This window comes from Cucumis melo, chromosome 6 (genome assembly GCF_025177605.1).
Source record: "Cucumis melo cultivar AY chromosome 6, USDA_Cmelo_AY_1.0, whole genome shotgun sequence".
Taxonomy (NCBI): domain Eukaryota; kingdom Viridiplantae; phylum Streptophyta; class Magnoliopsida; order Cucurbitales; family Cucurbitaceae; genus Cucumis; species Cucumis melo.
Window position 1 is genome coordinate 22,701,014 of NC_066862.1, and position 15,049 is coordinate 22,716,062.

General features: G+C 38.5%; 1 protein-coding gene across 2 annotated transcripts; it reads left to right on the forward strand.

The window, feature by feature from the left end:
- Window positions 1–313: 313 nt before the first annotated feature.
- Window positions 314–3,566, forward strand: LOC103491773 (pentatricopeptide repeat-containing protein At5g16420, mitochondrial). 2 transcript variants are annotated; one of them, XM_008451855.3, is made up of 3 exons: window positions 314–2,280; window positions 2,367–2,539; window positions 3,195–3,566. In XM_008451855.3, the coding sequence occupies exon 1, from the start codon at window positions 568–570 to the stop codon at window positions 2,173–2,175; it is 1,608 nt and encodes a 535-aa protein (XP_008450077.1). In that variant the 5' UTR covers window positions 314–567; the 3' UTR covers window positions 2,176–2,280; window positions 2,367–2,539; window positions 3,195–3,566. The 2 variants fall into 2 exon arrangements, with proteins under 2 accessions (XP_008450077.1, XP_008450076.1); XM_008451854.3 differs by having other exon boundaries at window positions 314–2,539.
- Window positions 3,567–15,049: the final 11,483 nt, after the last annotated feature.

Sequence of the window (15,049 nt, forward strand, 5' to 3'; positions counted from 1 at the left end):
TTTTTTTTTTTTTTTAATTTTGCTGTCCACCCTCTATTAATATTTTAAAATACAATTATGAGTTAAAAAAACTAAAACTAAAATTTTAATAATTTTTTAAGAAGGATAAATAAAATTGTATCTCATTTTTAATCTTTACAAAATTTTATTAATACAAAAATAGTGGAGTTATAAAATTTTAAAAATAAAGATAGATGAGTGTTATGGAGGGGATTATGAGGATATTATAGTGGTTATGCTAACCCTTCTCAAATAAGAAGCAGGAGATTATTATGATAATCCTAATCCCGTAGACCCTTCCCAAACATGCCCTTGAGAGTGAAATGTCTACGGTATGGGTCGGGATGCCGGTCCTCGTCCCATTCCCTTCTCTATTTCTCCATGGCCCTGCAGTTAAATGGAGATCTCTAATGCGGTGTGGCCCAAACCCGTCCCCCTCTTCAAGTCCAAATTTGAATCATACTCGAATGGAAAAGCCTGCTTTCATTGTCGTCTTACTTTCATCCTCTACTCCCACCCGCCATTGAGACCGCACCAGAACTTTCACTGTCAAGTATCAACTCAACCATGCGGTGCTACTTCCGCTCCAACAGATTCAAACACATTTCACTTCATACCCCAATTTCCATTGTCCCTCTTCGTTTCATCTTCGCCATCGAAACTCCTCTTCAGTCCTACACCGTCACTCCGCCCATCAAACCTTGGCCGCAGCGTCTGTTTCCCAAGCGCCTCGTCGCTATGATCAGACGCCAACAGAATCTCGACCTCGCCCTTCAAATCTTCCACTACGCCGGCAAATTTCACCCCGCTTTTTCCCACAACTACGATACTTATCATGCCATCATTCATCGTCTCTCTCGCGCTCGAGCTTTTGAACCTGTTGAGTCTTTGCTCTTGGAATTGCAGGATGCTGGTATCAATTGCAGTGAGGATTTGTTCATTACTGTGATTAGAAGCTATGGGCTTGCTGGTCGGCCCAAAATGGCTCTGAAAACGTTTCTACGTATTCAAACCTTCGGTGTTCGACGCTCGGTGAGGTCGTTGAACACGTTGCTCAACGCTTTGGTGCAGAACAATCGGTTTTCTTTGGTTCATTTGTTGTTTAAGTATTCCAAGTCCAAATTTGGGGTTGTGCCTAATGTGTTTACTTGTAACATTTTGATTAAAGCGCTTTGCAAAAAGAATGATGTTGAGGGTGCACGGAAGGTGTTTGACGAAATGCCTGCCATGGGTATGGTTCCAAATGTGGTTACTTATACTACAATCTTAGGCGGTTACGTTTCAAGAGGTGATATGGTTGGTGCAAAGAGAGTTTTTGGTGAACTTTTTGATCATGGGTGGCTTCCTGATGCGACTACTTACACAATTTTAATGGATGGGTACATTAAGAAAGGTAGGTTTACTGATGCTGTAAAGGTGATGGATGAAATGGAGGAAAATGGGGTCGAGCCAAACGATGTTACGTATGGAGTCATTATTTTAGCTTATTGTAAGGAGGAAAAGTCTGGTGAAGCACTTAACCTGCTTAATGATATGCTTGAAAAGAAGTATATTCCAAATTCTGCACTCTGCTGTAAGGTGATTGATGTTTTGTGCAGTGAGGGGAGGGTGAAGGAAGCTTGTAAGCTGTGGGAGAAGCTTTTGAAGAAAAACTGTACTCCAGATAATGCTATTACAAGTACTCTTATTCATTGGCTTTGTAAGGAGGGGAATATATGGGAAGCAAGAAAATTATTTAATGAGTTTGAAAGCGGCACAATTTCGAGTTTATTAACGTATAACACGCTCATTGGAGGAATGTGTGAGATAGGGGAGTTGTGTGAAGCCGCTAGGTTGTGGGATGACATGTTGGAGAAGGGTTGTGTGCCTAATGAATTTACTTATAACATGCTGATAAAAGGATTCCTTAAAATTGGTAAAGCTGAGGAAGTGATTAAAGTAGTGGAGGAGATGTTGGATAAGGGATGCTTGCTAAACGAATCTACTTACTCATTATTGGTTGAAGGGCTCCTCAAATTGGGAAAAGGAGAAGAACTTTTTAATATTCTTTCGATGATTATCTCAAATGGAGCCGTTGACTTTAAAGCGTGGCATTTTTGTATACCGCATTTTGTTTCTAATGTGAATGAACAAGGAAATATGCTCGAAAAAATATTGATCGAAACTTTTAGGTAGAAATTCTTTACACGCACAGATCTACCCATTGCGTCAAAGTGGAGGTAAACTGTTCAAAGCACTGAGCTGCCCTGAAGGTTTAGCATTTCATGTAGAGAATGTTCTGTACGTTGAAATATTAATCCATTCTCTCTTCTGGCCCTCTAGGTTAAGTGAAAGAAACTACTAAAACAGTTGTTTGTTTGCTCCAGATATTGATTAGTACACTATCTCAGATGAATAAGGTGTCCGGCAGTGTTATCGAGATATCCTTTAGAACATATTTGACGAATGTTTTACAGCACAATTGGGCATTCATCTTTTGGAACTGAGATTTTTCAGATGTGTGATGTGCCCATTGGAGTGTACAAATTTTCTCATCAAGGTACATCGAAAGGAATACAAGTTCTGCTAGAATTTTTGTAACATACTTTGTGGCTTATTCGATGTGTAAGATATTTTCTGTGAGGAAGTTGATTCTCGACTTATCTAAATGTCACTCATTGTAAATTTAGGTCCCTGCTTACTACTATGTTATGAGAGTCGGTGGGTTTTCTAAGTTGGATGACCTCTCTTTTAGGTCAGGGAAGTATCTATAATCCGTCTTCCATTTCAACAAACTCTATAAATCTTCCAGGTTGACCTCTAGCATAGAGTCGAGGGGCAAGTTTTCTAAAACTTTATTGTTTAATTTTTCAAAAATTGGCTTGGTTTTCAATACACCAGTATAAAGTACGTCAGAAAGTAAGAAATTTTAGAGTGTAATGAATGTTTATAGGCTGAATTTTCAAAAAAGAAAAAACAAAAGACCAAATAGTTACTAAACGGGACTTTAGTCATTGAAAACAAGTATGAGTTGTGAACCTTGGAGATTTGTTTGACTTGACTGTGAAGCAGTTCTTCTAGGCACAATGCTTTCTTTTTTCTCAATAATTCACTTTTTACTCTGTGAATGGTAGCTCTTTCATAATGTTCAATAGTTTTTCCATGAATAACTCTTCAATCCCTTGTCTTTGACCTGGCTGTTATGTCTTTTTAAGATGGGATGGGAAAAGGTTGAGTTTGGCTGCTGCGAGAGTGTGCATGAAAGCTTTGTCATCAACAGGAATCCTTGGCCACCGATCTGCTCAGTTGCAATGACAAGGAAAGGCCGAGTCCAAGACAACCTAATGAAGGGAGAACGGGTAATGGCACATCGAGATTCTTCAGAATCTAGAAAAATTCAGGTGGAATAACTATTTGATGTGGATTGAAAGATCTGTCTGGTTTTTTATAATTACCAATACAATTTTAAGGTAGTTTTGCAGCTTCCCTTTCGTATATCAAAACTATGCGAAATTGCCAACTACATTATGGTGGTTCTTTTGAATAATTTTTTATAGTAAAGAAGTCATCTGTTCGATCCTTTTAAATATTGATTTCATCGGTGTTGTTTACTGAGATGGATATCTGTAATGTCTCACGTTACAAAATGAGGCTTATTTTGGAATAAATTACACCTTTAAATCTTTTCGACCTGTTTAATTCTAGGGTAATTATAATAGGTAGCAATTTTTAGAATAATTATTAAGTATGTAACAATATTTTAAAAAAATTACAAATATAGCAAAGTCTATCAGGAGACTTCTATCGTTGATAAACTCTTGACTTATCAGTGATAGACCAACATTTACTATATGGTCTATCAGTGATAGACTCCTATTATTGATAAATTTTGTTATATTTGCAAATTTTTTTAAATGTTGCTATATACTTAATTATTTTGAATATAATTGTTACATTTGCAACTATCCCTTCATTCTAAATCAACGGGACTTCTTTAGTCTTTTTTTTTTAATAAATTTAATTTGGAAGATTAGAATTTCACACTTTCTTAAATTAGCCAAATTCAATTTCACAGAATGTTGGAAAAGTAATATATATGTTTTAATTAAAATCTTTTAAGTCCAAGATTTTGTTTTACCAACCCTTTAAATCTTTGTGTTAGGTGTCATTGACAACTCTCTTTCAAAATTGTATCTATTAAATTTTTTCAAGTTTGACCAGTGGTAATTGGAGGTTGGTTGGCGGTGGTTGGCGGAATTTTACTGGTGGAGTTATCGAAAGTGGTGGTCGAAGATTGGCCTACGAATATCACCGAAAGTGGTGTGCGAAAGTTGGCCGATGAACTTTCCAACCTTTGAAACAAACACCCACTTACGGTTGAAGAATATTAATGAGAGTTATTTGAAATCCTAATTCTATTCCCAAGTAAAATTAAACCTAACCATAGAGTAGACTATTATAGTCCATTCCACTCCATGCCTCAATCATGTCCTTAGTGTTTTTGTCCTTTTTGGTGAGTCTTGACGCTTACTCGGTAAACCCTAGATGCTTTTAGAATTTTCAAGAAAGCTATGGTTAAGTTCTAGTTTTGGTGTTTCAAGGAGAAAGGTTGAGAGGACATTTGTTTAAATGTGAAAGCTTGAGGGTTGGTTTAGGTGGCCAGAGGAGGATGGAAAGGAAGGAAGGAAGGAAGTTAGAGTTTTTACTAAGTTTTAGAGTGTTAGGCTACCAATTAAAGGAAAGAAGTGGAAAGTTTCTAAGTGTTGGAAGTTCTAGGCGAGGAGAATCAAGGTTGCTGTGCGGCCAAGGTTGGTAATTGTGCGTGGCCGAGAAGTATCATGAGAACCTCTAAGAGATAAGGTTGAGGTGGCCAACTTGGGTGCTAGGCGTTAAGCAAGGGGAAGTCCTTGTTATAATCGCAACTTTTCAAACACGGGACGGGCGGTTGTGTGGCACTTGTTCTAACTCAGTGAACAAGTCAACTGTCTAAAATCTGAAAGTTGCGGACAAACTCGCGGTACGATGTAGCCTCTCTTCATGTTTTGAGAGAAAATTGTTTTATAAAACGTGAGAAAAAAATTCATTAAAAACATCGTTAGATAAAGTATTGATGACTATCAATTACAAGAAAAATTTAGATTGCAAAGATACAACAAGATTTAGTTGGGGATTCAAGAGTACAACAAGATTTAGTTGGGGATTCAACTACTATGTTTCTTATATAGTACATTTTTAACAATTTTAGTTTTGACAAACTTGCATATGAAAATGTCGAAATGTAACACTTTAACTCGGCGATAATAAAATGAAAGCGATAAGCTAAGCTAAGTACAAAACATAAAGATAAGGTAGTTTGAGGATGTTCGAGCATGCGGCCATGGGTAAACAACGCCTTGGATAAACATGCTCGTGACATTCTCCTCCACTTAAACAATTGACGTCCCTGTCGACTGGCAAAGTTGGAATTCTTCGATCTTCTACTTCCGCGCTTCAAGGTCTTTGATACGTTCCCTACTTGTTTCTTCCACGGAGAGGTTCTTCCACTTGACCAGGAATTTGTGGATTCTCCTCGTGGCTTTTCTACCTTTCCTCACTTTGTCAGTAAGGATCTCTTCGACTTTTTTCTTTTCCCTCTGTTTTAGGTCGACAAATGGTTAAATACAGTCGTTGCACTGCTTGTCATCAAGGTCTTGATGATAGGGTTTTAAGTTTGCTTACATGAACTATTGGATGGATTTTCATCCATGCAGGCAACACCACCCTATATGATGTCTTTCCTATCTTCTCGAGGACTTCCACTGGTCCCTTATATTTCCTGACGAGGTGTTGGTCTTTATGCCTTTTAAATTGAATTTGTTCCTCTTTCAGCTTGATCAGGACTTGATCTCCTACATGAAACTCGAGAGGCCGCTGCTTTTTATCAGCCCACTTCTTCATATCTTCAAGGCTTTTTTTAAGTAAGCTCGAGCGATATCTGTAGTCTACTTCCATTCTTTCGTAAAGTTGTGAGCTTTCGGATTCTTCTCTGCCTAAGGATGGTCAACAATATGAGGTAACAAGGGTTGTCTTCCAAACATAATTTCAAAGGGGCTCTTCCTTGTTGACAAGCTGGTTTGAGCCTTAAAACAAAATTGAGCCACATCTAGTAACTGGACCAAATTCTTGTCTTGCATCAACAAAATGGTGTAGATACTCCTCGAGCATACAATTGAATCGTTCTGTCTAGCCATCAGTCTAAGGGTGGTAGCTTGATGATATGTTCAGGCTCGTCCCCAAGAAAGTAAATAACTTGGTCTAAAAGGTATCGATGAACCTACCATCACAGTCGCTCATGATGCTCATCGAGACTCCCCATAACTTCATGACATGCTTAAAAAATAGTTGTGCAGTCAACTCGACAGAACAAATCTTGGTAGTGGGAATGAAAGTGGCGTATTTTGAGAACTGATCAAATGATAACTAGGATGGCCTTAAGGTTACCTACTTTCGTAAGATGTGGCATAGAGACACTCTCCTACGGTCTCGTAGAAACAGGCAAGGGTTCGAGAAGTCCAGCATACTGCATTACGTCGTCTTGCATGTTAGGCCTTAAGTAGCCTTTCTTCAATAGCAAATACGACATCTGCCACCTAGGATGGCCTGCTCATAGCGTGTCAGGACACTCGTGCAATAATTTTTTCCTCGGGTCACCTGCTTTTGGAACATATAGTCTGTTTCCTTTTGTTAACAAGTCTTCTTCAACCCAAAACTGTCTTGTTTTATCTGCTTTGGCTAGAGCAACCACAACTTGGGCGGAGGGATCCTTATGTATGAACTCCCTAATTATGTCACGCATTGATGCATCAATTTTACTCGAATGCATGGGGGCTAGCATATACAGGGTTGCATGCTAGCCTTTATGACTGAGAGCGTCGGCAGCTTGATCGCTGGTTTCTTTTTTATGCTCGAATTTTTAGTCGAATTCAGCCAAAAATTCTTGCCACTCGCTTCTTTAGAAGTCAACTTAGGCTAGATGAAGAAGTGACAGATGACGTTGTTGTCAAATTTCACCACCGATGGCGATCCCAGTAGATATTACCTCCAGGCCCTCAGACAATAGACCACAACAAACATTTCCTTCTCAAAGACAGTGTACCTCATCTCAGCATTATTAAGCTTACGACTCTCATAAGCTATTGGATGACCCTCTTGGATAAGGATGCCCCCAAGGGCAAACTCTGACGCGTCGGTCTCAACTATAAACGGCTTAGACACGTCCACTAATTCGAGGACAGGACCTTCGTCATTTTCACCTTTAAATTGTTAAATGCAGTTTGACATTCGACTGACGATCTCCAAGTCGTACCTTTCTTCAACAACTTGATCAATGGTGCAGTCCTTTTTAAAATCCTTCAATGAACCGACGATAGTAATTAGCCAATCCAACGAAAGATTGTAACTCTGTCACAGAAGTGAGGGCTCCCTACTCTTTAATGGCTCGTAGTTTATCTTCGTCCATTCGAATCTTTCCACATTCGATGACGTGACCCAGAAAATTAATACGCTGTTGAGCAAAAGCACATTTCTCTTTCTTGACATACAACTGACTCTGTCGGAGCTTATCAAAGACTAGCCACAGATAGACCTGGTGTTCTTTAAGACTATAACTAAAAACCACAATGTCATCGAGATAGACCATTACAAATTGAACTAGAGACTCATGAAATACTTGAATCATTAAGGTGCAGAAAGTTGATGGGGGGCGTTGGTTAAGCCGAAAGGCATTACGAGAAATTCAAAGGTCCAGTACCTTGTTAACATGTAGTCTTCGGTCCATCCCCTTGTGCTATCCGAACTTGGTAGTAGCCTGACTGGAGATCAAGCTTCGTGAAGTACTGAGCTCCATCCAATTGGTCAAATAAATCATTTATGATCGGGAAGGGATATCTATTTTGAACTGTGACTTTGTTTAAAGCTCTGTAGTCTATGCACAGTCGTAATGACTCATCTTTCTTCTTTTGAAATAGCACAGGAGTCCCATAAGATGCTTTTGCAGGTTTGATAAATTCGGCAACTAAGAACTCGTTCAATTGTTTCCTGAGCTCAGCTAACTCAAGTGGAGCCATCCGGTAAGCATTCTTTGTTGGAGGCTTGGTTCTGGCTCTTAGGACAAGTTCGATCTCGTGATCGAGAATCTCCTGTCGAAGAGGCAGTGTCTTTGGCAGTTCATGCGGCATGATATCAACATACTTATTCAGAACTTTCTGGATCTCTATTAGTACAATTCTCGTTTCTATCTGCTCATCACCAACGAGATGGGCATAAAGGTTGGCTTTTCTCTACTGAGGCATTTTTTCAGTTGTAAGGCTGAAATCATTCTCACCCCACTCGGTTGTTTGATTTTTGCTTGGATCACTGTTGGGTTATTGCTTGTTACTACCATATACTGAGCTAATGGCATGATGATGACTTTATGTTGTAAGAGAAATTCCATATGGAGTACTACGTCAAAGTCATCCGTACAGACCACGACTAAATCAACATCTCCTCTCCACTCGTCAAATTTTAGAGATACCTTTTTTGATACCCTAACAATTGGCAAGACTTTAGAGTTCATCGCTTTCATCTTGCTCGTGTCCTCGATTTTCAATTTCAATCGACGTGCTTCTTGTTCGAAAATGAAGTTATGAGTTGCACTTGAATCCACTATGGTGCTTTTTACGGTTTTGGAGTTTATGACTGCATTAATAAACATGATCCCTTTTGAAAATCCTTCTTTTGGTGAGATGCCTTCTTTTGGATTGCCGATAAGAATTCTAAAGCACCCATTCGAGGGGTGTTCCCCTCATCTTCCCTTTTCGCTTCTATTTCTGCCTCTGAATCATTAGAACACTATAAGGAGGCTTGCAAAGCTATTAGCGAGCCTCGGTGTGAGCATTCGGCTACCCGATGGGGGGCTTTACACAAGAAGCAAGAAATTGGTCTTGCTTGATTTGAATTTTATGGGTGTGCTCCTCGAGGAGTGTTAGAGCTTGAGGTATGTGGTTTCTTATTGTTTGTGAAGTTTCTTGGGAGATTAGACTTTGAGATCCTATTCTTGGAATTCAGTGTGGTCACATTCTTCTTTTGGAACCCTTGGTCGCCACCGTAGTCAGTCTCTATGTAGCAGCCAAAGCAGAGGCAAGATCTTGAACTTTCTGTTCATATATAGCTTAGTTCTGGCCCACAACTTAAGTCCCTCTACAAAGTATAATACTTTATCTTTTTTCGACATGTCTCGAATATCCAACATAACATCGAAGAACTATTTCACATACTCTCTGATGGTTCTGGTGTGTTTGAGTTCCCAGTAGTTTTCTTCTAGCAATAAATTCAACATTTTCAAGGAAGAACTGAGCTGTTAATTCTTTCTTTAGATCTTTTCACGTGTCAATGATACATCGACCATTTTGGACGTCATTCACTTTCAACCTCCACCAGAGTTTTGTATCATCAGACAGATGCATGGAGGCTAATATCACCTTGGTTTCTTCAGAGTTGGTTCCACAAGCCTTAAAGTGCTGCTCCATATTGAAGATGAAAATTTCAAGCTCTTTAGTATTGCAGTTCTCATGAAAGTCTTAGATTTTGAGATCTTAAGCCTACTCGAAACATTACATACTTGATTCGGGGTCTATTTTCCTACTGCATACATCGTCAAATTTACTTACATTTTCATCTCGACCATCTTGTCCTTGATTGTTTTGAACGTTGCTCTAAAGTCGCTGAACAACTTTAGCATGGTCTTTCGGGAATAGTCAAGCTCTTCGACGCGCTCTTTCATGTGCACAACAGAGCTCGAAGAGTTACCCCACATTCAAAACTACCCACTTGGGTGGTTTTATGTTCCGACAAATCAACCCTCAGTGTCAGTTCACTTATGGGTAGCCCATCTACTCAAGCATTCAAGGCGTCTACTTCTCCGACTTCTTCTTCTAACCCCTCTAGACGGGTCTGGAGAAATCTTACTTTGTCAGGCAATTCTCTCAGATACAAGAATTGCTCCTTAATCTCAGTCAATTGCTTAGATTGCGACTTCGACGGTTGTTTAATAGCTGACATATTTGCGTCTCGCTTAGTCAAGGAGCTAACAAAGCTCTGTTACCACTTGTCACAATCGCAATTTTTTAAACATGGGACGGGCGATTGTGCGACACTTGTTCTAACTCGATGAACAAGTCAGCTGTCTAAAATTTGAAAGTCACGGACAAACTCGTAGTAGGATGTAGCCTCCCTTCACGTTTTGAGAGAAAATGGTTTTATAAAACGTGAGAGAGAGAAATTCATTGAAAACGTCGTTAAAAAATCATTGAAGACTGTCAATTGCAAAAAAAAAAGCTTAGATTGCAAAGAGTACAACAATGCTTGGTCGGGGATTCAACTACTATGTCTCCCCTATAGTACATTTTTAACATTTTTAGCTTTGGCAAGCTTGCATATGAAAATGTCGAAATGTCACTTTCTAGGTCGGCGACAACAAAATGAAAGCAATGAGCTAAACTAAGTACAAATCATAAAGATAAGGTGGTTTGAGGATGTTTGGGCATGCGACCATGGGCAAACAATGCCTTGGACATGCATTCTTGTGACACTATAGGAGAGACGTAGTAGTTGAATTCCTGACCAAGTCTTGTTATACTCTTTGCAATATAAGTTTTTTTTTTGCAAATTACAGTCTTCAATACTTTTTTTAATGATATCTTCAATGTTTTTTTTTTCCTCTCACGTTTTATAAAACAAATTTCTCTCAAAACATGAAAGGAGGCTATATCATACCGCGAGTTTGTCCGAGATTTTCAGATTTCATACGGTTGACTAGTTCATCTAGTTAGAACAAGTGCTGTATAATCGTTTGTCCCGTGTTTAAAAGGTGCAACTGTGACAAGTGGTTTTAGAGCTTTGCTAGCTCCTTGGCTAAGCGAGACACAATTATGTCAGTAATTAAACAACTTTCGAAGTTGCAGTCTGAGCGACTGAGTGAGATTGAAGAGTAATTCTTGTATTTGAGAGAATTGCTAGACGAAGTAAGATTTCTCCAGACCAAGCTAGAAGGGTTAGAAGAAAAAGTCAGAGAAATAGACGCATTGAATGCCTGAGTAGACGAACTACCCATAAATGAATTGACATTGAGGGTTGATTTGTTGAAACATAAAACCACCTATGCAGGTAGTTTTGAACGTAAGAGTAGCTCTTCAAATTCTGTTGCACACATGGAAGAGCACGTCAAAGAACTTGACTGTTCCCAAAAGACCATGCTAAAGTTGTTAAGTGATCTATTAGATGATTTTAGAGCAACGATAGAGACAATTAAGGCTGAGAATGCAAGTAAATTTAATGATGCCAACAGTGGGGAACCAGACCCCGAATCAAGCATATAGTGTTTTGAGCAAGTTGAAGATCTTGAAACTTAAAGCCTTCAATGGGAACCGCGATGCTAAAGAGTTTGAGAATTTCATCTTCGATATGGAGCAGTACTTTAAGGCTAGTGGAACCAATTACGAAAAAACCAAGGTGACATTAGCCTTTATGCATCTGTCTGATGATGCAAAACTCTGGTGGAGGTCGAGAGTGAATGACATCCAAAATGGTCAATGTACCATTGATACTGGGAAGAACTTAAATAAGGACTTAGTTCTTCCATGAAAATGTTGAGTTTATTGCTAGAAGAAAATTGCGGGACTTAAACGCATGAGAACCATTAGAAAGTATGTTAAACAATTCTCTAGTATTATGTTGGACATTAGAGACACGTCAGAAAAAGATAAAGTATTCTGTTTTGTAAAAGGACTTAAGTCATGGGCTAGGACTAAGTAATATAAATAGAAAGTTCAAGATCTTGTCTTTTTGCTCTTGCTATTGCAAAGAGATTGTTTGACTATGGTGGCAACCAAAGGTCCCAAAAGAAGAATGTGACCACATCGAATCCCAGGAATAGGATCTCCAAGCCTAATTTTTCAAGAAACTTCTCGAACGATAAGAAACCACAAACCTCAAGTTTTAATACTCTTCGTAGAGCATTTCAGTCAAATTTGAATCAGACAAGACCTATTTCTTCCTTCTTATGTAAAGGCCCTCATTGTGTAGCAAAATGCCCACACCAAGGCTCGTTGACAGCTTTGCAAGCCTTCTTACAGTGTTCTAACGATTTCGAAGGTAGAAACAAAAGCGAAAAGGGAAGATGAAGGGGACACCCATTGAATGGGTGTGTTAAAATTCTTATCGGCAATTTAAAAGAAGGCATCTCACCAAAAGAATGCTTCCGGAAAGGGACTAATGTTTGTTGACGCGGTCATAAACTTAAAACCCACATGAGCACTATGATGGACTTAAGTGCAACTCATAATTTCATTTCTGAACAAGAAGCACATCGGTTGGAGTTAAAACTTGAGAAAGACGCAGGCAAGATGAAAGATGTTAATTCCGAAGCCTTGCCAATTGTTGGAGTATTGTAAAGGATATCTCTAAAATTAAGCGAATGGAAAGGAGATGTTGATTTAGTCGTGGTTCGCATGCATGACTTTGACGTAGTACTCGATATGGAATTCCTCTTGCGACATAAAGTCATTTTCATGACACTGGCTCAGAGTATGGTAGTAACGAGCAGTAATCTGACAATTGTCCAAGAAAAGTTCAAACAACTAAGTGAGGTGAAAATGATTTCAACCCTATAACTGAAAAAAGGGCCTCAGTAGAGAAGAGTCGTCCTTCATGACCATCCCGTTAGTGGTTGAGCAAATAGAAACTGGGACTATCTCAGTAGAGATTCAGAATGTTCTGAATGAATAAGTTGATATTATGCCCACCTGAACTACCAAAGACACTGCCTCCTTGACGAGGGATTGATCACAAGATTGAGCTTGTCTCAGGAACCAAGCCCCCAACAAAGAATGCTTACAGAATGGCTCCAACTGAGTTAGCTGAGCTCAAGAAACAGTTAGACGGTCTATTGACCGTTAGATTTGTCAGACCTGCAAAAGTTTCCTATGAGGGCTATGTGCTGTTTCAAAAGAAGAAAGACGGGACACCCTGACTGTGTATAGACTATTGAGCTTTAAACAAGGTTACAGTTTGAAATATATATCCCTTCCCAATCATAATTGATTTGTTTGACTAATTGAATGTAACTCTATACTTTACGAAGCTCCACCTTCAGTTAGGCTACTACCAAGTTCGGATACCACAAGAGAACGAACCGAAGACTACGTGGGTAACAAGGTATGGGACCTTCGAGTTCTTCGTAATGCCTTTCGACTTGACAAACGTCCCTACAACCTTTTTTACCTTGATGAATCAGGTATTCTACGAGTATTTAGATTAGTTTGTGGTGGTATATCTTGACGATAACGTGGTTTTTAGTTCTAGTCTTGAAGAACACCAAGTCCATCTTCAGTTAGTCTTTAACGAGCTTTAGCAGAATTAGTTGTATGTTAAGAAAGAGAAATGTGTAGTTTGTGCAAGGCAGGGTGGTGTGATGGTCACGAAGCGTTTGGCTCAATGCAAGTGCTTGGGGCATGCAGTTATAAGGTTAGCCAGTGCTACCTAGGGCTATGCTAGGACTTGCTTGCGTGCGTGCAGCATGCCATTGACGGAGTCATGGCATGGGCAATATCCTAAAGTTAGACTTTTGAGAGTTTGGTGATTTTTAAGTGGTTTGTTGTTATTTTCTAAGTGCAAAAGAGGAAATTTGGAGTATTAATTTCTTTTCTCTAGATCGAGAAGAGGAGAGAGGAATTTTAAGCTAAGGGATTGTGTTACAAGTTGTGAGTGACCTTATGCATTTAACTCTTTTCAAATATGCTTGAGGTTTCCAAGCATGAGATTCTTTGCTAAAAGTATTCAAGCATGCTTCGAGAAATCTGAAATGTGATTTCCTTATTAATTTATAAAAAATTTGCAAAGCATAAGTTTAAACATGAGTTTGATAAAGTATTCCTACTAAGCATGTTTTATAAGCTACTTCTAAGCATTAGATATAAAACATGAGGTTTGAAAGCTAAGTTCTAAAAGTTAAAGCAAGCATGCTTCTAAAGTTATTAAACCTTTTAAGTTAAGCAAGTATTTATTCGAGTATGCTTTCAAGCTAAAGTTTAATGAATGTTTTACATGATTCTATACTTGAGACTATACAAAGTTAGTCGAATTGTGCCAGTAGCTTTTCCATACTGATGTGAAGGCAATAACTGCCCAGTTCCAATACATCAATGAAGGAATAAAGTGTTGTGCCAAGGGAGAAGGTTCAGTATGAACTATACCTAGTTAACTAAGTTATGTCAAGTGGCAATGAGGTGTGTTGTCACCCTGTTTCAGTTATAGATGGCTTACAGATTAATGTTCAATAAAGGTTTATGAAATGCTTGTTTGTTTACATGTTTCGAGTAAAGCATAGAGCATTACTATTTATAAAAACATGTTTTATTTGTGAACTAAGGTTATTCTTCTTATAGTTGGCATGTGTATGCATTTAGCATGAGTTAGAAGTTATGGGCCTAGGTAGTAAGGTTGTTTAATAAAGTTTATATTTCCATTGAGTGTCTATAGTAGTTGCATTAGAAGTTTGTTTCATGAGCATTTAACTTGTGTTGGTTTTGTTTTTAACGATAGTGCTGAGGCCGCTTAGTTAGTTGGTTAGTTGGTTCGTGAGTGTTATCAAACGATGGCAATGCTTATGATGTAACTCGAGTAAGAGAGTTTTATTAATGATTTTGAAGTTGTGAATATAAGAAAACAACTACTCTATTACAGCAAAAATAAAGTAATCCTAATCATAATCCTAATCCTAACTAATAAGAGACCTAACGAAAGGAAACTAATCCTAATCCTAATCCTAATTAATAAAAGAAACTTAATCCTAGTCCTAAATAATAAAAGAAACTAATTCTAATTCTAATAAACCAAAGAAACTAACCCTAATCCCATTAACTATCACTCATCCACTGAAGACTAACAATTGTCCTATTCTCATTGTAGATTTATTTTTGTATCTATTGGATATAACCAATCGACAGATCAATGACCCTTCACAAATTGCTTGAAAATACAGCTAGGTCAAAAT

Coding starts and splice junctions, on each gene's coding strand:
- LOC103491773 (XM_008451854.3), top strand. CDS start 568: ATGCGGTGCTACTTCCGCTCCAACAGATTCAAACACATTTCACTTCAT.